Source organism: Onychostoma macrolepis, chromosome 22 (assembly GCF_012432095.1).
Source record: "Onychostoma macrolepis isolate SWU-2019 chromosome 22, ASM1243209v1, whole genome shotgun sequence".
NCBI lineage: Eukaryota > Metazoa > Chordata > Actinopteri > Cypriniformes > Cyprinidae > Onychostoma > Onychostoma macrolepis.
The window spans coordinates 15,126,903-15,148,183 of record NC_081176.1 but is presented as its reverse complement, the minus strand read 5'-3'; the positions used below and the strand labels follow the sequence as shown (position 1 = coordinate 15,148,183).

General features: G+C 34.2%; 1 protein-coding gene across 3 annotated transcripts in view; it reads left to right on the top strand.

The window, feature by feature from the left end:
* Positions 1 to 21,004, top strand: part of ptpn4b (protein tyrosine phosphatase non-receptor type 4b) — a 41,964-nt gene extending 20,960 nt beyond the window's left edge. For 2 of the 3 annotated variants that reach the window (XM_058760508.1, XM_058760509.1), the window contains exons 8-27: positions 476 to 596; positions 797 to 884; positions 1,889 to 1,977; positions 2,106 to 2,169; positions 2,499 to 2,671; positions 3,672 to 3,740; positions 6,654 to 6,788; positions 6,886 to 7,044; positions 12,564 to 12,723; positions 12,815 to 12,895; positions 13,744 to 13,800; positions 14,076 to 14,232; positions 14,331 to 14,503; positions 17,364 to 17,454; positions 17,541 to 17,602; positions 17,699 to 17,845; positions 19,438 to 19,566; positions 19,646 to 19,794; positions 19,898 to 20,033; positions 20,707 to 21,004. In XM_058760508.1, coding sequence (XP_058616491.1) covers positions 476 to 596; positions 797 to 884; positions 1,889 to 1,977; positions 2,106 to 2,169; positions 2,499 to 2,671; positions 3,672 to 3,740; positions 6,654 to 6,788; positions 6,886 to 7,044; positions 12,564 to 12,723; positions 12,815 to 12,895; positions 13,744 to 13,800; positions 14,076 to 14,232; positions 14,331 to 14,503; positions 17,364 to 17,454; positions 17,541 to 17,602; positions 17,699 to 17,845; positions 19,438 to 19,566; positions 19,646 to 19,794; positions 19,898 to 20,033; positions 20,707 to 20,805 — 2,339 coding nt within the window. In that variant the 3' untranslated portion in view covers positions 20,806 to 21,004. The remainder of the gene's footprint in view (positions 1 to 475; positions 597 to 796; positions 885 to 1,888; positions 1,978 to 2,105; positions 2,170 to 2,498; positions 2,672 to 3,671; positions 3,741 to 6,653; positions 6,789 to 6,885; positions 7,045 to 12,563; positions 12,724 to 12,814; positions 12,896 to 13,743; positions 13,801 to 14,075; positions 14,233 to 14,330; positions 14,504 to 17,363; positions 17,455 to 17,540; positions 17,603 to 17,698; positions 17,846 to 19,437; positions 19,567 to 19,645; positions 19,795 to 19,897; positions 20,034 to 20,706) is intronic. The other variant, XM_058760510.1, reaches the window with a different exon arrangement.
* Positions 21,005 to 21,281: the final 277 nt, after the last annotated feature.

The following is a 21,281-nucleotide window of genomic DNA, read 5'->3' as shown; positions in this document are numbered from 1 at the left end:
ATTTAAGAATCTTTCCCCCCAGAAAATTGAAATTTAATGCTTCAAATTATTATGTTAAGATAAATGAACGTGCAACTTTATTTTTAGTATTTCTAATTTTTGTGAATTTTTTGCAAAATTGTAATACATAATTAATGTAATAATATATTAATTATTGGTATTTATTGTTAATTTTATTAGGTTTATGCAACAATATGAAATATTTTTTATATAAATTATCAACTTGTCAGTATCATCAGTTTTAATTTTGGGGGCAAAAAAGTTTGGGAATAACTTTCAAACTATTTTAAGAAAATTAGCTGTGTTCACCTTAATTTCTGTTGAGTTTCCGGTATACCGAATGAGTCAGTCTGCTCACTTGGATCATGAGGAAACTGGAAGTCTGACTCTTTGAAAGGGTGAAGGACACATTGTGCCCCATGTCTCACGCTGACGTACATGCACACATGGTTTCTTGGCCTGTTTTGTGTTTCAGCTGAGCTGGGGGACTACAGTCACTCCGAACATTTGCCTGGGTACCTCTCCGAGTACAACTTCATTCCCAACCCACCGCAGGACTTTGAGAAAGAGGTCGCCAAACTTCACCAAGAGCACAAGTAAGAGATGCCAGACATGTCCATGAAATCCACTGTGTGTTAAAGATTCTTATATTTAACTGAGTGTCAGCGGAGACTGAGGAACAAAGGGTCACAGCTGAGCACACACACACACACACACACACACACGGACAGATTTGTGGAACAAGGCGGTTCATTGTTTGTGGATCTGTGAGATTGAGTCTCTTTCTCTTATGCAGTGGACTCACACCAGCTCAGTCCGAGTTTAACTACTTGAATGCTGTGCGGACGCTGGAGCTGTACGGCGTGGAATTGCACTATGCTCGGGTGAGTGACTGGCCCATCTTACCCCGACGTCTGCCCCTCCTGTTTCATATATATACTGCAAACAAACACTAGAGGCTTGAATGATGTCTGCTTTAACTTAAAACTAGGGATGCACCCTTGTTTTCTTTCATGTTTTGCTTTATTTATTTATTTTATTTTTCAGTGTTTTTTTGTTCTGTTTTATTTATTTATTTTTAATGTTTTGTTTTTAGTTTTTTTTAGTTTTCTTTTCTTTTTAATGTTTTGTTTTTAGTTTTTTTTTAGTTTTCTTTTCTTTTTAATGTTTTGTTTTTTTGCTTTGTTTTGTTTTTAGTGTTTTGATGCTTTGATTTTGTTTGGTTTGTTTGTTTTGCTGTTTTTTGTGATATAATAAATCAGTGTAGTTCTTCTTCAGCGATTAAAGAAAGACACTTAAGCAAAACATGGTCAGGTCAAAGTGTCTGAATAATTTTTGGTTCCAAATTTTTATAAATTTTACTGGTAGTCCACTATAAGAAGAATTTTTTGGTATAATGTCACAGTTTACTTTATTTTGCTATCCTCACTTAAATAAATGAACTATAGTGTCCTGCACCCACTAGTAAAAAAAATATCAAAAATTATATGTGGTGTCTGAATAATTTTTAGTTTAACTGTATATCAAAATGCTATTGACTACAGCTATTTGTTCTAGCTGAAAAAAAGCTTACGTTTTTAAATTGCTAGTCAATTTTAGTTCATTTTAAATTAAATGTGAAAGTTTGAAGTAGAAAGCAGTAGTAGTATTTTCGTACATCACTATTGTGTTGTTCTAGGTATTTGTTCAGTCAGTATACTGTTTTGTCATCTGTTGTTTCTTTTAACTGTTCAATCCATCTAGCGTTATTGGCTGATATCGAAATGGTCACCAGTATAATCATCCCTTCTTAAGTAAACCAAAAGTTTAAGCACCCTTTGAAACAAAATGGTTTTGATGTTGCCATGGAAACGGCATCCTTATGGTTTTCAACTCTTGATGATTTCAGGACCACTGTAACACAGACATTTACATCGGAGTGTTGTCTGCCGGCATCTCCGTCTATAAGGACAGGGTACGAGTCAACCACTTTCCATGGTGAGTGTCATTTTAGCTGTAAATTTCTCCTTAGACGTGATTTTAAATGAGGAATTACATTGAAAGCTTGTGGATACAAATTTGTTTAATCTTTTATGTCCCCTTCCTTCTCTTTTTTTGTGTTTCAGGTTGAAAATTGTAAAAATATCTTTTAAATCTAAACAGTTTTTTATACAACTAAGAAAAGAACTGGTATGTACAAAATTATGTATTTGTTTAGATGTTTGTTCTTAATTTAACCTGTCTTTACTTGATTATTGTATCTATTTATGTTCATTATTACAGTACCTGCTGTTTACTTAAGAAATAACTGAAGACTACAATTTAATTGATTGATATTTAACTTTTTAAATTTGAAGTCATATATTTTGCTGTAGTATCAAAAAAAAAAAATTGCAAAATTGTGATTGGTACTAACAACTGAAACTGGATCATTTGCAAATCTGCTTTGAGCTCAATAAACCTTTTTTTCCTAATTTTCTTCCATCTGATCTCTGTTTTTTTCTTAATGTGTTTCACAGACTGAGAACAGAGAGTCTTTATTGGGTTTCAACATGATGAACTACAGAGCTTGTAAGAACTTATGGAAAGCCTGCGTGGAGCATCACACATTCTTCAGACTGGAGCGGCCTGTTCCTCCTGAGAGAAACCTCTTCCTGCAGTACTTCACCCTCGGATCCAAGTTTCGCTACTGGTGAGAACGTTAGAAGAGTTCGAACTCGTGTGTTGTTTTTTTGGGATGTAGTGGATATATGAGCAGGCTATGGCATTTTGAACCTCCAGTTTATGGACTAGATTGTCCACCTGATGATTTTATGCCAGAAAACCAATATTTTCTCCTTGTTTTGTGACTTGCAAATATGGGAACATGGAAATCAGCTCATTTGTGCTGAATGAATTCATTGAGCTGGTTCAAAACAGTGGCTCAGCAATTCATTATCAGTCATAAATGTTTCTTTTTTTTTCATCATAAATGTTCAAATTTTGGGCATTTTAAAAATAAAAGTATGCTCAATGTTGATTTGATTTGTTAACTTGGTACATATATAGAGATACTTTAGCCCCTGTGTTGTCTTCTGGTCATTTTAATTAGCTTTTTCCCCAGAAATGTTAGTTAATGTTATCACAGTTTTTTGGAACTGATTGATCATAGGCCTCACTGATCTGAGCTTATGAATTTCAGTTTTTGAGTGGACATTGCCAAAGTTATACACGCATTATGCTTTTTCTTCACTCAAAAACATGCATAAGCTTAGGTCAAGCTTAGATTTGGTGACAATATAGCATAACTAGAGCAATTTTTATTCATTTTTGACCAGAAACATCAAATTAGGTAAAGGATTTTCAGTGCAAGGCAAGTAAGTAAAGTATGTTAAGTAAGTAAAGTGAGTATGTTAAGTAAAGTTAGTATTTTTAGTAAGTAAAGTATGGAAAGTAATTTTGCGTATAAAAAATGTTGAAACTGCAAATGCATACATATCAAAATGTCATACTGAATTTAATCGAAAAGCTGAAAATTATGAATTTTAGCTATATCACCTGCCACTATTTATTGGTTGTGTTTCTCGAGTTTTGATCACGACTGTAAGTCATTTTGTCATCTGTTGCATGAGTCATGAGTTACCTCTCGTGATTCTTGCACAAATGGAGTTTTGAGAGCCGCCAGTTACACTATGTTCTGGATTTTTTTGCAGTGGGAGGACAGAGGCGCAGTCTGTACAGTACGGAAAGGAAAGGGGCAACAAGAACAGAGTTTTTGCAAGGTAACACATTTTTTAATAACCAATAAGCGAGGGAACTCTGTGCAAGCAATATGCGTTATGTAACGTTTTGGAAGTAAAAAGTTATCCAGTAGTAATACGTATATTGTGTTTATTTGTTCACAGCAGTGTTATTTTAGTATCTTTGAGATTTTAGTATTTTTAATTAGCTTTTATTTAGTATTTTAAATTTAAGTAGTTGTATTTATTTATTTTATTTATGTCTACGCAGTTTTCAATATGTAAGCTTTTCCTTTTTTAGTATTTAGTTTTTTAGTATATCAAGTTAAAATAAATAAAAAGTAGAAATGTTTCCTGGGCAACTGGATAATTTTTTAATTATTAGTTTTTGATGAGTTTTTAATATTTTAGTTTTTTTTCTGTTCATGGTTTATTGGAAGTAACAAAAGTATATTTCTATAGTTTTGGTTCTAGTTAACTATAATAGCCCTGGTTCACCACACTATAGACAGTGACGTGGATATTTATCGTGGTTATATCTGCTATATTTAACAGTATGTGACAATCTATGTGTGTATGTTTTTTTTTTTTTTCGGTGTGTTGCATTATGGGAGGGCTCCCGCCCATCTCGATCCCTGGGGTGTTAGGTGTCAGTGTGTATATGTGTGTGTGTGTCATTGTGTGGTCAGATGTTCTCAGAATGACACCCAAACACAGGAAGTGTAAGCAGGGCTGTGTAGCGCACGGCTGTGAAGGGCGTGCACATGTCGTACACATGTTTGTGAAAACACATTCAGATGCTTACTTCGAAGATGCTGAGGCTGAAAGTTAAACTACGGTTTATGGTTCATCATACTTCTAGGAGGTATTTCTTTTCAACTACCCCGATCTTTTCTATGTGAAGGGTGCGATAATTGTGTAAAGTTTGACACAGTGCTTTTGAGGAATATTTCAAAGTAGATGTTTGTGGTTTTTAAGGGCAACGTGTACGAACATCGCAACAGGAAAGAGTAAACTAGTTTTAGTGTATTGCTTGCTACTTTTTTCTGAAATTTTCATTGGAAAAATATGTTACTTTTTACATTTTACGTTCATGGTGGTTTATGTAAATGCTAAGAAGTATCACAGAATGAGTTGAAATGGAAAAATGTTCCATAGTATTTCTAAAATGTACGAAATCCAGTAAGTTGTGTGTTTTTACTTTTAAGGATTGTTTCAGGGCACTTTGTAAGAAAACGTTCAGGGTTTTTAGACGTAGCATGTGTACAAACGTAGCAGGAAAACATGTTTGTTTGTTTGTTTCACGATATAAAACAAAAAGCATTGTATATTGTGCCATGTTGTAAATGTTAAAAAATAGATATATCAAAAATGTACTTAATATTGGTGTGTTTTTCTAAATATTTGTATGAAATTCATTAAGATTATTTTCTTTACTTTTGAGGAATGTTTCTGGGCCGTTTATTCAGTTTTCAGAAGTAGCAACCATCATAATAGGAAAAAGTGCTGTTGTTTTTTTGTTTTTTTTTAAACTAGTGTTTGTGTAGTGCAATTACAATAATATAGTATGATTCTTTAATGAGTGATAAATTAGTGGGATGCTTTTTTAAAAATCTGTTTGATATTTATGGTTTTTAGGAGTACACGTAACAATGTTTGTAAACTAATATTGGTGTAATGCTAACTATTTTTGATGTGGTTTTTTTTGGGGGGGGGGGGCATTGTAATGTGTAAAATGTTTAATGTTGTTTCATGTAAATGCTAAAAAAATATCACAGAATGAGCTGAAATGCAAACATTTTTCATAATATATGTAGTGTACGAAATCCAGGAAGGTGTCTTTCTTTACCTTTGAGGAATGTTTCAGGGCACTTTGTTAGAAGATTTTCAAGGTTTTTAGACATAGTAGCAGAAAAGCATGTTGGCTTGTGTTTTGAAATCTGAAACAAAAACATTGTGTAAAATGTTGGTTTACGTAAAAAAAAAAAAAAAAAAAATATATATATCAGAGACGGAGTTAAAATTGCTACGTTTTTTTTTTTTTTTTTAATAAATATATATATTTGTATGAAATTCATTAAGATTCCTTTATTCAATTTTCAGGAATATTTCTGGGCAATTTAATAAAAGTTTAGCATGTTTACAAACAACCTAAATGGAAATAGTGTTTGTTTGTAAACTAGTGTTTGTGTCATTCAACAGCAATAATCTAGTGAGGCAATTTCTTTGTAAAATAACATTCAGATATGAAAAACAAACAGGTTTGATATTTATAGTTTTTAGACGTAGCATGTGTACAAACATCGTAACAGGAAAGAGTGTTTGTTTGTAAACTAGTGTCATTGTAATGCTAACTTTTTTTTTAATGTTTTCATTGTTTTCCTATAAAATATCGCAAAATTGAGGAAAATTAAGTTTGAATTTGAAATGTTTGTTACAAGGTACTTTGTTATAAAATGTTTAAGGTTTTCAGTAGTAATAAACATTGTAACAGCAAATGCATTGTTTGTTTGTAAACTAGTGTTTGCTCATCGCAAACTTGCTTTTGAAATGTGTAAAATGAACCTTGTTCGTTTACATATTGTAAATAACGTTAAATTTGAAACAGTTGGGCTTTTTGCAATATTCCTAAAATTTATGTTAACTAAGACTTTTGAAAAGAGTTGCATGTGTATGAACCAAAGATAACAGGAAAGAGTGATTGTTTGTAAACTATATATAAAGGTCACTTTCTCCAACATTTTTGCTGTAAAAAAAATTGTAATAAAGTTTATAAAGATAACCAATTGTAATTCTACTTGTTACGCAACGTCAAATGTGCCATGTTGGTTTATGTAAATGCCACAGCAGTAGTGATTTAAAATTTTGTATCAAATTTTACATTAGGAATTGAATTGTACATTGTTTCTTGTGGTTCTGGTTGATGGATCTGTTGTGAATCGAATGTGTTTCCAGGTCGCCGAGCAAGCCTCTGGTCAGAAGACTGATGAGTGGTTTGGACTGGGAGACCGTCAGCAGGAATTCCCTCTCGGATGACCGGCTGGAGACTCAGAGTCTGCCGAACCGTTCTCCACCAGACTCGCCCGATCAGTGAGTTAACATACACTCACAAACTAATCGACATAATGCAAGTTCATCCAGTCTGTGGGTTAGCGCTTATGTTTTTCTTTTTTTTCCCTTTGCTCAGCAGTAACTCGGTGTTCACCACAGACGGGGCGCGGATCAGGCCTTCCTCCATCGGTCACCTAGTTGATCACGTGATCGATGACTCGCCATGCCAGACGTTCACCAATCACAAGTCTGCGTCCTCCACGCAGGCCAACAGCATCAGCCTGGACTCGACACCGTGAGTTTTGAACTTTGTCAATATAAGAAAAACTGTGCTCATTATCACAAACTTTTATTTTATTCAATATCTCGGGAAAGAAACAATCACAATTTAGTATGCGAATATGACAATGATAATAATTGCTAGATTTGTAGTATTTTTGAATACTGAACATTCTTACAGTAAAATTTGTAACTTTTTAAACTATTTAAATAATAATTTTTTTTTTTTTTTTTTTTAATGATTAATTTAATGATTAATTAAAGCTAATTTTATCTCCAGTATTTCTTGTACAGTGCATCAATTTGATGGTTGTAAAAAAAAAAAAAAAATGTCAAAATAAGTAAATAAACGATTACATACAAAATCTAAATGTTACAATATGTGACCCTGGACCACAAAACCAGTCTTAAGTGTAAATTTTTTCGAAATTGAGATTTATACATCTTCTGAAAGCTGAATAATTAAGCTTTCCATTGATGTATGGGTTGTTAGTATAGGACAATATTTGGCCGAGATACAACTATTTGAAAATCTGGAATCTGAGGGTGCAAAAAAATCTAAATATTGAGAAAATCGCCTTTAAAGTTGTCCAAATTAATTCTTAGCAATGCATATTACTAATCAAAAACGACGTTTTGATATATTTACAGTAGTAAATTTACAAAATATCTTCATGGAACATGATTTTTACTTAATATATTAATGATTTCTGGCATAAAAGAAAAATCCATAATTTTGACCCAAACAGTGTATTTTTGGCTATTGCTACCAATATACCCCAGCGACTTAAGACTGGTTTTGTGGTCCAGGGTCACATATAATTGTAAAAACAATTACAGTTCATTTTCAGATTAAGTTACACAAACATTTTCAGTTTGCATAAACTATTGCATTCAATTTAATATGTAAATTTATAGTTTATGCGTGCAAATTTTTACATAAGACATACATCTGTTTATCACAAACTTTCATCCTCTTCAGTGTTTCATACAACTCAATTTTTAGACTGTTTCTGACTCAATTGTTTTTTAATTATCAACTCGAGACGTTTGGTTTTTTGGCCTTAGTGGTTACCTTGGTGTTTGGCAGTGTGTTTCAGCCTATTGTGAAATGAAGCCACATGAATGTTCCCCTCAGTGCAGCTACTAAGCAAAATGTTATGATGCTAAAACATCCACATTGTATTTATGTTTGCATGCGTGTTTCCTGTAAAAATTCTACTTGGTATAATAGATCACTTATCTATTACCCCTTGCATCCTGTCATGCGCAGTTGGATCATTTTAATATTTGTAATCAGGATTCTAGATTCTGATCTGCCCAGTGATGCATTTTCAGCACATAAGGGCTGGACTGACACACTTTGAGTCATCAAAGTTTCCGCTGCGAAAAGTTGTTCTTATTTTAGCACCACACAGTAGACGCACACTCTCGCTAGCAACCTGAGGTTTAATATCGTGTGACCACACACCTCTGACGAAATGACACGTTCGTAGTTCGACACGGTTTTCACACACATTTCAGTTTGAGAACTAGGGGAAATTGCTTTCAGCTTTGTGGTGGGCACAGTTCAGTGTGTTACAGTGGCACGACTGATTAAATTGACGCCGATAAACCCAGCACCATTTTCCATTGGAATAATCTGCGACCACGCATTTCCTTTCTCAGATCGTGCCATCTCATTTCGCAATGTCAGAATTTCCAGAACTAGGCTGTCCGGTTCACTTTCGATTCATTGTGTGCGTCGATTGCACTTTGATGTGGAGTTCTCATGTTCTACATAAAGATTAGAGTTTTAAAGAGTCTTGCTTCTTATCACTTTTTTGACCTGATTATGAAAAGAAATGGCTGTGCTTGTAAGGTGAAATGTGGTGGTAGACGAATCGCAGTTTAGTTCAAAATTCAGTAGATGTAAGCAGGAATAGGCTGAACAAAATTTAGTATGCAAATAATTGGAAGAAAGTAAGGTCCAATTAAAATTCATTATGCAAATATATGACTATGATATCATTGCTAGATTTTGTTTACTTTTGTTAAGCGTACATTGTACATTTTGTGTGCAACGGATTTAAAATGTAAATGTTACAATGTAAGAGTAATAATTATAAATTATAATTTTTATTGCTTTGTTTTTGTAGCCATTCACATAAACATTGCGCAAATTGTCACATTAAAATTACTTCAAGTTTAGAGTTCATGCATAAAATTCTTTCAATTTGATCACCTAATAAGTGAAGTACTGTAGTTTAGTTAATCATTTTAAAAATCGCTTGTTTGCGCAAAGTGTCATATTCAAACAAATGCGCAAGTTAATAGTTTAGTGTGAGAGTGTTTAAATTAATCAATAGAGACATTTATTGACAGTTTGCATTATTATTTTTATGTATTTGCAATACCTAGTTATTGGAGCCCTGTAGTTTAGTTAATCATTTATAAAACATGTTTGCGCAAACTACCACATTCAATTTAATGTGTAAGTTTATAGTAACAAATAAGCTTGTTAAAATTAATCCACAGTAACATTTATTGGCAGTTTGCATTATAATTTTTTTATTTATTTGCAATACCTAGTAATTGAAATCCTGTAGTTTAGTTAATTATTCGTAAAAACGCATGCACAAACTGCCACATTAATTTGTAAATTAATAGTTTGTGTACGAATGTTTCAGTTTACCAGTAGTGACGTACTGTAAATTTTCAGTATTATTCATTTATTTGATCACTGAGTTATTGCAGTCATGTAGTTTAGTTATGCGTGCGTAACTCATAACATCCTGCGTCATCCGCCCGGAACGGCTACACGTATGACAGTCAGCGGAAGTGAGAGAAAAGTATTTATAACATTTTAAATATGGATATTTTTCTAACAAAACTGGGCTAATTTTCTTTTTTGGGTGAACTAACCCTTTAATCATTCGCAAAAACATGTTTGCGCAAGCTATCACGTTAATGTGTAAATTAATGTGTAAATTTATAATTTATGTGTAAGATGTTACAGTTAAAATATAATAGTAAAACTTAATGCCAGTTCGCTGTGTTTTTTTTTGTTTGTTTATTTGAACACCTAATTAATTATTGCAGTCATGCGGTTTAGTTATTCATTAAAAAACATGTTTACGCAAACTATCGTATTCAATTTAATGTGTAAATTTGTAGTTTATGCGTACGTTTTTTAAAATTAAGCAATAGTAACATTTATTGGCAGTTTTCATTATGTATTTTTTTTTATGTTTACATAGTTTTTGCAGTCCTGTAGTTTAGTTAATAATTCGGAAAACCATTCTTTCGTATTGTTTTTCTTATGTTTTATGAGGCTCATTGTTTACAAGAAAAGTTGAAGATGTAAATGCTGTAGTATAAGACCCAGCTTCTAATTGATTAGTTACAAACTATTTTCATTATTAGTTTCATTAATTTAATCAGTTAGTTGTATCTGCAAAAACAAAGTGTGAGTATTCAGTAAGTATAAATTTGTATGTAAAGCAGATTAGGCAAACTGTACGCTAATCTTTATTCATTTCAAATTGTTAATGCAAACAATTTTACACTATTCAGCGTTTTCGACTTGGCATATTCAACTGTCACAACCCACAGTTAAACAACACAAAAGACAAATCGGATATCTCTCCCTTCAGCCTGACAGTCCAAACAATCCTGGTCTTCGTTCTAACAGCGAATTTTTTTTTTTTTTAGCCTCGTTTGTTTTTATTATGTAAATGTCCTGGAGGCCGGGGTGCTGAGCGCTGTCTGTAGACTGCAGAGCAGAGGGGCTTTCATGCTTGAAATCTGAGCATTCATAATGAGACCCTGTGTGTGTGTGTCTGCAGACATGGCTTCTCTCTGAGCAACAGTCCCGGGTCTTAATACTCTTCGCCTGCTATGCAAATACACCAAGCTTTGATGAATTGTTGGAAATCTTCGCTAAACACCCAACAGATATACAGTGCTGCTCATGCCTCCTGCTACTTACTTACAGAACATAAATCATTGTTGTTGCCTAGGCTACACCGTTTTATGAAAAGTCTGAAAATGGGGGAATCAGGGGGAATCAGATCATCATACACATGATCCTTGGATGGTTTACAGTTCAGTTTATCCCTGCTTACAGACAAGGCTCCCACGGTTATGGGAAAAAAACTGGGATCAGATAATTTTTATTTATTTATTTGTGTGTTTGTGTGCGTGTGTGTGTGTGTTTGTGTGCGTGTGTGCGTGTGTGCGTGTGTGTGTGTATAGTTTAATAACATAAACAATTTTTAGGCTTGGAAAAAACTGAATCAAAGTTATCTAGTTACACTTGTCTCTAAAATATTCAATCTGCTATAAATTGCTGTTTGTATGGGCAAAAATCCTAGTCTAGAAATCATGTACAACTGGAAAAGCTATGAAAATTTCATAAGTGAAAAGAAATATGAGAGATTAGAGTTTGTCATAACTATAATTTTTCCGTAATAAAAATGCAAAAAATAAAAATGATACATTTTAATAAATAAAATTAAGGAATTAAAATAAATTCATAAATTGAAAAAAATAATAATTGGAAGAATTTCTCTTATTTATCAACCAGTATTGGGTATTTAATTTTGGATGTTTGTTTCTTCATATATAGTGCTAAAAATTGAAAAACAAAACAAAAGTGTGAAAATACGGAGTATGCATTTTATGCACAAAAAAGCTTATAATATAAATGTTACAGTGTAAGAGTAAATTGCTTGCCATTTGATGTTAACTTTTTTTTAATTAATTCGTAAAAAGTTGTTTGGATAAACTATTACATTCAATTTAATGCTTAAGTTTATAGTTTAAGAATATTATTGCCAATTTTTCATCATTTTTGTTTTATCACAGTTATTAAATTTAATGGGTAGTACCAGATTTAACTCTTTAAGAGCATTTTCTTATAGTAGAGAACTCGGCTTATTAATTTTAACTATTCACCTTTCATATCAAATTGAGTAGTTATCAATAATTCATACTGTACATTAATAATATTGTAATACCTAACATCAAGTTTTTAGTATTTTATTTCTATTCGTTTAGCTTGAGAATGTGTAAATGATACATATGCAAATACATTATACACTTTTATACATTACATTTTTCCTTTTTACATTTATTTGTAAACTGTTTTTTTTTAAATTGGCTATTCTTTCTTGCATATAAATTTAAAAACAGATTGGACAAGTTTTAATGAGTGCATCCTTGAAAAATTTTATTATTAAAAGTATAAAAATTGCTTAATTATTTACCTGTAAGTTCCACAGTCTGTTTCTATATTAAATGATCTTAATTGGAGGAGGTGTGATTATTTGTTTCTCTAAAAATGCAATAGATGGCGCTAAACACTTACACAAATACTCCTTCATACGAATCATACATAGACTCTTACAGGAGTGTTTTCCAGACTTTATTTATTTATTAACATTTAATTTGTTTTTTATGCATTTATTTTATGTATCTTGCAGTTGCCGGCACTGACCTCTATGCGATACGTGGTGTATTCATGAATTAATTTTTGCATGAATGTTTTTCCAGGTCTCCTGATGTGACGACAGACGAGCAGCCGCCAGCTCTGCCCCCAAAACAGTCCAGAAGAGACCCTCTGACCCACAACGGCAGATCCCAGTCTCAGCACGAGCTGGATGAGCACCTCAGCGAACTATACAACGTACCTGCAGCATCAGGAAAGAGCATGGTGAGGAAAACCCTTTCTTACAAACGTAAACGCTATATGTGTTTGTTCATCTCTCGTTCAGCGTTTGATTCATTTTTGTTTTTTTCCACAGAATGGAGCTGTGCCTCATGATAATCTTGTTCTGATTAAAATGAGGCCGGATGAAAACGGACGATTTGGATTTAACGTTAAGGTGCGTTTTTGATTATTCAACTACAGTTGCACTTTTTGGAAGCTGAAATCGAATATCATAAATCATAGAAAATCTTCATGTTTTTTCTGTATCTAGAATTGTTTAGATGTAGCAATGACATAAAATGCTAGTGTCTGCTATTTAACGCTAACTTTTAATGATATTTTAAAATTATTTGTAATTTTACTATAAGTTATAAAATATAAGTTATTATATGTAATATATATTTATGATTCTATATGTTTAACATAATATATAATAACTTAAATTGTACATATATAAATAATAACAATATTTCATATGTTTATATAAAATTATATATTTTAAAATGACAGAAACCTTACTGTATATTTATTAAAGAAAAACAATTAATTATAATAATAAAAATATAATACTTTCAGTTTGAGATTCTTTATTTTATTAAATTATACATTATTATGTACATTTTAATTACATTTATTAAATAAAAATTTAATTAGAATAGTAAAAATATAATACTTTCAGTTTTAAAAGTCTTTCTTTTATTAAACTATAATTAAAATGTACATAATAATGATAATAACAACAATTATTATTTTTATATATTATTAAAGAATTTGTGTTATACTTTTTATACAGTGTTAATTTTTGTAATTATGTAATGTATACAATACTAAAAAGAAACTTAATTATTATTTTTGTAAAATGTTTGTGTGTATGTATATGTATGTGTGTATATATATATATGTATGTATGTATGTGTGTATAAATAAATATATATTTTTTGTTTTGTTTTTGCTACTAAAATGTATTTATTTATTTTTAAGTATGTATTAATTTATGTTAATAAATCTGTTCTTCATCCACAGGGTGGCGCTGATCAGAGGATGCCCATCATAGTGTCACGTGTGGCTCCAGGAACTCCGGTAAGTTCATGCGTCTCTCAGAGATCAGATGATGTGTGTTTTTATGTCAGGTGACATGAGTCTCATTAAAGTCACAAGGCGCTTCGGTAAACAGCAGCTCAGCCCGATGATTGATTCTTGATTTCATTCCCTCAGACAGGAATATTGAAGTCTGAAAGATTTGAAATTCAGTTTGTTGTTTAAACAGACCGAATTAAATGTTGATTTTTGACTTCTCGCTGTGATTTATATGGCCCTCACCTATCATCTGACATATGACCTTTGACCTCTGTCAGGCTGATATGTGTATGCCGCGCCTCAACGAGGGCGACCAGGTGGTGCTGATTAATGGTCGTGATATCTCAGAGCACACTCACGATGACGTGGTTATGCTAATTAAGGCCAGCTGTGAGGACCAATCAGGAGAGCTCATCCTGCTCGTCAGACCCAATGGTACGATCCGTCCGGACGGGGCTCTAAATATGAATTTTAGTAGTTTAAATTATATGTGAAATCTAAAATACTCACTTTCTTTACTTCCTTTCTGTCAGCCATCTATGATGTGGACGAGGAGCAGGAGAAGTTGGATCTGGAGCCAGACTTCCAGTATATTCCGGAGACGTCTGGTCTGGAGCTGAGCCACTCAGAGGCCGATAGTTTGAGATCCTCCATACAGCTGCTGAGAGATGGGCTGTCCAGCGGTACTGTGGCTGCACAGTTTGATGTAAGTTAGACAACATATATATGTATGTGTATATATATGTGTGTGTGTGTGTGTGTGTGTGTGTGTGTGTGTGTGTGTATATATATATATATTAGGGCTGTCAAAGTTAATGCAAATTCATTTTAACGGCACTTATTTTATTAACACGCGATTAACGCAGCGCGCGTTTTCTGTTTGACCCGTGGCCTAGCCCATAGTTGGAGAAATGGAGATGCACAGTGTTGCCAACTGGTACTGCCGCACGAGCGCGAGGTCTTGCTGTCCCAGCGCGCACACACCTTTCTCTCTCTCTCTGTGTGTCTGCATTGCTAAGCGAGCGGCGGAGAGGAGCAGCGCTTTCAGTTAAACACAGATATTATGTTGCTTCTCTAATTTTACATGCAAGTATAGCTGAAATCACAGCACAGCTATTGTCATAATCTTATGTGTATTTGATTTCATCAGACAACGGCTCGATTATCAGGATTTTTGTGCAGATTAACATCTTGGAAGGGAGAGCTGGTTATGTAGTCTTAATGGGTCACGTTTTACTGTTTCTGACAACAGAAACAGTAAAATATATCAATGAATACAGTTTTATTGAGAATTTAGCTGCATCAAAATACAGTATGTGGGCACAGAGAGGCAAACAAATGTAATAATAAATAATAAATGTACATTTTGCATGTTCAGAGGAAGTGAGCTGCCCTGTCATGTGAAAATGTAAACAGGTTTGTGTAAGTAAATTGCTCAGTGCAAAGAAAGAGAAGTAATGGGAACCTTCATGTGTCTAATAGACATGAACAAGTTCTTTGAAAAACATCTATGACCTTTGAAACATATCTAGTCTTCATGCTCTGTTGACTATGTTTTCAATAATAATAAACATACATTTGCATAAAGCATCCGCATTGTCCATGCCCATGTTGAGCAGAGTATTAAAAACTTGAAAAGTATTAATTTAAGGTACATATAAAAATGTGCGATTAAGTTGCGATTAATCACGAGTTAACTCGTGACAATCATGCAATTAATCACGATTAAATATTTTAATCGATTGACAGCCCTACTACATATGTGTGTGTGTGTGTGTGTGTGTATATATATATATATATTTCATTTTTGATTGTCTTTGCTATCTACGGTGCTGCTTGAAAGTTTGTGACCTTTAAATTATTTTCTTTATTTCTGCATAAATAAGACCCAAAACATCAGATTTTCGTAAAAGTAGACAAAGAGAACCCAATCAAACAAATGAGACAAAAAAAATATTTTCTTTGTCATTTATTTATTCAGGAAAATGATCCAATATTGCATATCTGTGAGTGGCAAAAGTATATGAATCTCTTGGATTAGCAGTTAATTTAAAGGTGAAATTAGAGTTCATCAGTGCAGAGGTGTTTTCAGTCAGTGCAATGACTATCAAATGTCAGTACTTGACCTGTTTTGACCAGACTTGACCAGAGAACAAGGATCTATCAAAGTCTGATCATGTTTGTGGAGGTGAATCATGTCATGAACAAAGGAGATTACTGAGGACCTCGGAAAAAGAGTTGATGTTGCTCATCAGGCTAGAAAAGGTTACAAAACCATCTCTAAAGAGTTTGGACTCCACAAATCCACAGTCAGACAGATTGTGTACAAATGGAGGAAATTCAAGTCCACTGTTACTTTCCCGAGAAGTGGTCGACCAACAAAGATCACTCCAAAGCAGAACTTGTAATATTCTGCGAGGTTGCAAAAGTTCCCAGGGTAACTTCTAAGCAACTAAAGGCCTTTCTCACATTGGCTAATGTTAATGTTCATGAGCCCACCATCAGGAGAACACTAAGCAACCATGGTGTGCATGGCAGAGTTGCAAGAAGAAAGCCACTGTTCTCCAAAAAAGCTTCTCCAAAATTGCTTGCGATCATGTGGACAAGCCAGAGGACTATTGGAGAAAGGTTTAATGGATGGATGAAACCAAAATAGAACTTATTGGTTTAAATGAGAAGCTATTGTGTTCGGAGAAAAGAACACACTGCATTCCAGCTTTAAGACTCTTATCCCATCTGTGAAACATGGTGGTCGTAGCATCATGGCTTGGACCTGTTTTGCTGCATCTTGGCCCGGACAGCCTGCCATCATTGATGGATAATGAATTCTGAATTATACCAGCAAATTCTAAAGGAAAACGTCAGGACATCTGTTTAAGAACAGAGTCTCAAGAGAATATGGGTCATGCAGCAAGACAACAACCACAAGCACACAAGTCATTCTACCAAAGAATGGTTAAAGAAGAACAAAGTTAATGTTTTGGAATGGTTGAGTCAAAGTCCAGACCTTAATCCAATTAAAAAGGAATGGGCTAAAACTCCTACATGTTATTGTGCAGGACTGATCAGCATTTACAAGAAACTTTACCACTGGATCATTTTTCTCAATAAATAAATGACAAAGAAAATATTTTTCTCTCACTTGTTTGATTCGGTTCTCTTTGTCTACTTTCAGGACTTGGTCATATTTATGCAGAAATATAGAAAATTCTAAAGGGTTTGCAAACTTTCAAGCAGCACAGTACATCTAGAAATCCTACATTGCACTGGGTTGTCTCCTGCGTAACATTTTAGTTACATAATTTCCTGTTGCACATTTCAGGCTGTCTCAATTACTTCCTGTTTGCTGAGCTTGCTGTTTTAATGTCATTAACTTGTAGTAATCACAAGCTTAATTTAGCCTGTTTATTAACAATCATAACGAAAATAATTATGAAATTGAAACATGCTAATATTGCACAGTAACACACAGTAAACCAGATCAAGTAAAAGTCATGTTATTTTTGTTTAAAACTTAGGTAGAAATTGAATTTTGTTCGCTAAAACATTTACTTTTTTTTTTACAGCAACTGTACAGGAAGCGTCCTGGGATGTCCATGTCATGTGCCAGATTGCCGCAAAATGTCTCCAAAAACCGCTATCGGGACATTTCTCCATGTGAGTGTACACAGCTTGTGTTTGTGTTGGACTCAGAAATGTTGTCATGATTAGCTGAACGTTCATACCGGTTTATTTTGTGACAGATGACACCACTCGAGTTGTGTTGAAGGGGACTGACGATTATATCAATGCAAATTTCATTAATGTGAGCATTCATCATTGATTATGGTTATTTAAATGTTATTTTGTCAACGTTTTGTTCTTAGAAAATTGTCATCTGTATATATTTGTATGTTTTCAGATGGAAATTCCAGGAAACGGTGAAGTAAAGCGGTATATCGCCTGTCAAGGGCCTCTTCCTGGGACCTGCTCTGACTTTTGGCAGATGGTGTGGGAACAGAGCGCCACTCTAGTGGTCATGCTCACGACACAAGTTGAACGTGGCAGGGTATGAAGATATTTCTTAAAAAATTCATTAAATAGAAATGATTTACAGACATAAAGGTAGGGGTGTGAACCTACACTGGTCTCAAGGTTTGGTTCGATTACGATTATTATGTCATAAATTCGGTTCAGTTCGTTATTAGGATGCATCACGGTGCATTGACAATGCACTGCATCCTCAATTTTCTATTTTACCTCACATGTATACAATTTTGTCAATAAATACAAGCAGTCAGATATATGAACTGAACCTTTAATTTTACCTGCTCAGAGAAAACACGCTTCTTGAATGTATCAAACAAAACTAAGTCTGGGCACAAAAGACAATAGGAGCATTTAGAACAAATACATAAAAGTAAATAGTAAATACTTGGCACTGACAGAGTTAACAGCTCAGGGTGAAAACATCTGACGTGGTTTCTCAAGTTAGTTGTATTACCCCCTGCATATTTTATTTGTGCATGACATGATTTACACACAGCGTGTGTCTTCTCCAGGTCGTGCTTATCAGGTTATTCATAAAAGCCAAAATGTGCCCAGATGTCGGCTTTTGAAGTAGTTGGAGCATTTTTAATTATACGCGTACTCAAGTCTCGCCTCCTTCAGCCATTGTATGCTCCCGCGACAAATGACGTCAGAAAAGCGTCAGTATGTTATAATTGGTTATGGTCTATTACTGAACTGATACCGAATCGTTCTCGTCTGCATCGCGATGCACCGTAGAAATGATTAATTTCGACACTTCTACATAAAGGTGAGAATTTTACTTTAATAAAAAAGTATTTTTTATCGTGGCAAAGAACTCTCTGAGGATCTGAAAAAAGAAGTGTTGCTCTACATAAAGATGGCGTAGGCTATAAGAAGATTACCAAGACCCTGAAACTGAGCTGCAACACGGTGGCCAAGACCATACAGCGGTTTAACAGGACAGGTTCCACTCAGAACAGGCCTCACCATGGTCGACCAAAGAAGTTGAGTGCACATGCTCAGCGTCATATCTAGAGGTTGTGTTTGGGAAATAGACTTTTATGGCCAGCAGTTTAGACATTAATGGCTGTGTGTTGAGTTATTTTGAGGGGACAGCAAATTTACACTTTTATACAAGCTGTACGCTCACTACTTTACATTGTAGCAAAGTGTCATTTCTTCAGTGTTGTCACATTAAAAGATATAATAAAATATTTACAAAAATGTGAGGGGTGTACTCACTTCTGTGAGATACTGTGTATATACATATATTGCCAATTTAATACATTTAGTAAATTGCAAAATGTCATGTATGAATTTAATAAGTTACAAATAAATGACTTCCCTGGTCATACATATGTGTCAGATTCATTGCTTTGTTATTCATTTTTTTTTAAATACCTTTAATAATCTGATCTAATTATGTTAATTGTTACTATAATCAAAATGTAAAAATCTATAAACAGCTTTTCCTTTCTGCTAATATAACCATGACCTTGAGGACTGGGCCTAAATATTAACCAATTAATTTTTGGCTTAGTGTGTTCCAAAGTCAAACAATCCAATCAAATCCTGACAGATAAATCAAGCCCCCCGAGATATGATATATCTTGACATTTTCTGTTTTAGGTAAAATGTCATCAATACTGGCCAAATGTTTCGGCAAGTGGCACCTATGGAGGCTTTCAGGTTACATGTGTGTCAGAGGAAGGGAACTCAGCATACCTGCTCAGAGATTTGACGCTTGCACACTTGGAGGTGACGTATCTCTTTGAATGTTTCTTATTTTTAGTGTAAATAGATTTCTGTGCTAATATCGGTTTGGATTTTTGTTCAGAGTAAAGAAGAAAGGCAGATTTGTCAGATGCAGTACTTGGCATGGCCCGATCACGGCGTTCCAGACGATTCGTCAGACTTCTTGAACTTTGTCAGTCAAGTACGCAGCAAAAGAGCGGACACACCAGAACCTGTAGTGGTTCATTGCAGGTCAGGCCTAAAAAATGTCCCGACAGTATCCACAATCAACATCATAAAAATACACCATAATGGTGAACAAAATGTTTATTAACTCCACCCATTTTTCTTCCAGCGCTGGGATTGGTCGCACCGGGGTGCTTATCACCATGGAGACAGCGATGTGTTTGATAGAAAATGGTCAGTCAGTGTATCCTTTAGACATCGTCAGAACCATGAGAGACCAGCGTGCCATGATGATCCAGACTCCTGTGAGTAGTCTAGTCCACATTGCAGCTCCTTCTGGCCAAGAACCGCCCGCTTAGACGGGAAGAGACTGATTGACAAGTAATGTTAAGTTTAGTATGTAGATGCACATTTATCGCAAAAGCATTTTCTAGAAAACAATTTATAGCAGTGCATTAATAGAGACAGACTCTCTAAAAATTGTGTCAAACCAGTTAATCGAATTGCTTTGAATTGATCCGCTACCGTTATGTCACGTTCATATGGGCATTTATGGCAAATGCTTTTTTTCCCCAAAGCAATTTGTAGTTCTATCATGAGCTACTGGAACAATTTAGTTGAATTACTATTAAGTAACTCAAAGTTTATGAATATCTAAGATTCCATGCTACAAACTTTGCAAACTAATCGAATGATTAATTCTTGTGTATTGATATTTTTCCCACAAAACAATTTTGAGTTCTACTATGAACTACAAGAATTTAGTTAACTTGCTATTAAGTATTTCAAAAATCTATTCAGTATCTCATAATATCTAAGATTCGATGCTACAAACTTTGCCAATTTTGGTTAAACCAACGACTAGTTCTAGACTTTCAAAGATTGCGTAAAAGCAAATCTTATTGCATTTGTGCGTAAATACAGTTTTGTTTATTCATTAAACATCTGAGTCACTTGATATCCATTTTGTGTTTTCAGAGCCAGTACCGTTTTGTCTGCGATGCGATTCTGAAAGTTTACGATGAGGAGATCGTAAAGCCGTGCGAGACTGAGCCTCCGGTCGAAAAGGAAGAATGAACACCGTCTTTCAATGTTTCTGAGGTTCTTCTGTGATTTACAACTACTGCCAGTGAGATCTGCGCTCAGCTCGCTGTCGCCCCCTGCTGAAAGGCAGCGGACAAGACTGCCTGCAAGCTAGAATACAGACGAAAAAGCACTATTGCACTTTACAGCGACAAACAATGACTTAAGGGGATTTTTTTGATTAAAAACAAAACAAAGTATCAGGTTACTGATGAGTAGGTACTGTTAATAATGTTAATTATTTGGGTTAGAGAAAGAAATTTGCTTTTGCTTTTGTGCCAAAAGCTGAAATGAGCCACAGTCCATGTCAGAATTAACTCTTGCAACTAACGACAGCACGTTTTATGTTTTATTTATTTGTTTTGGGGGATTTTTAACAGTGAACTTGAAAGCAACAGGTGCTCGGCCCATTCTCTTCCCTTTTCCCGACTGTGACTGTAACTGTTTTAACATTTATGTTTGAAACATAA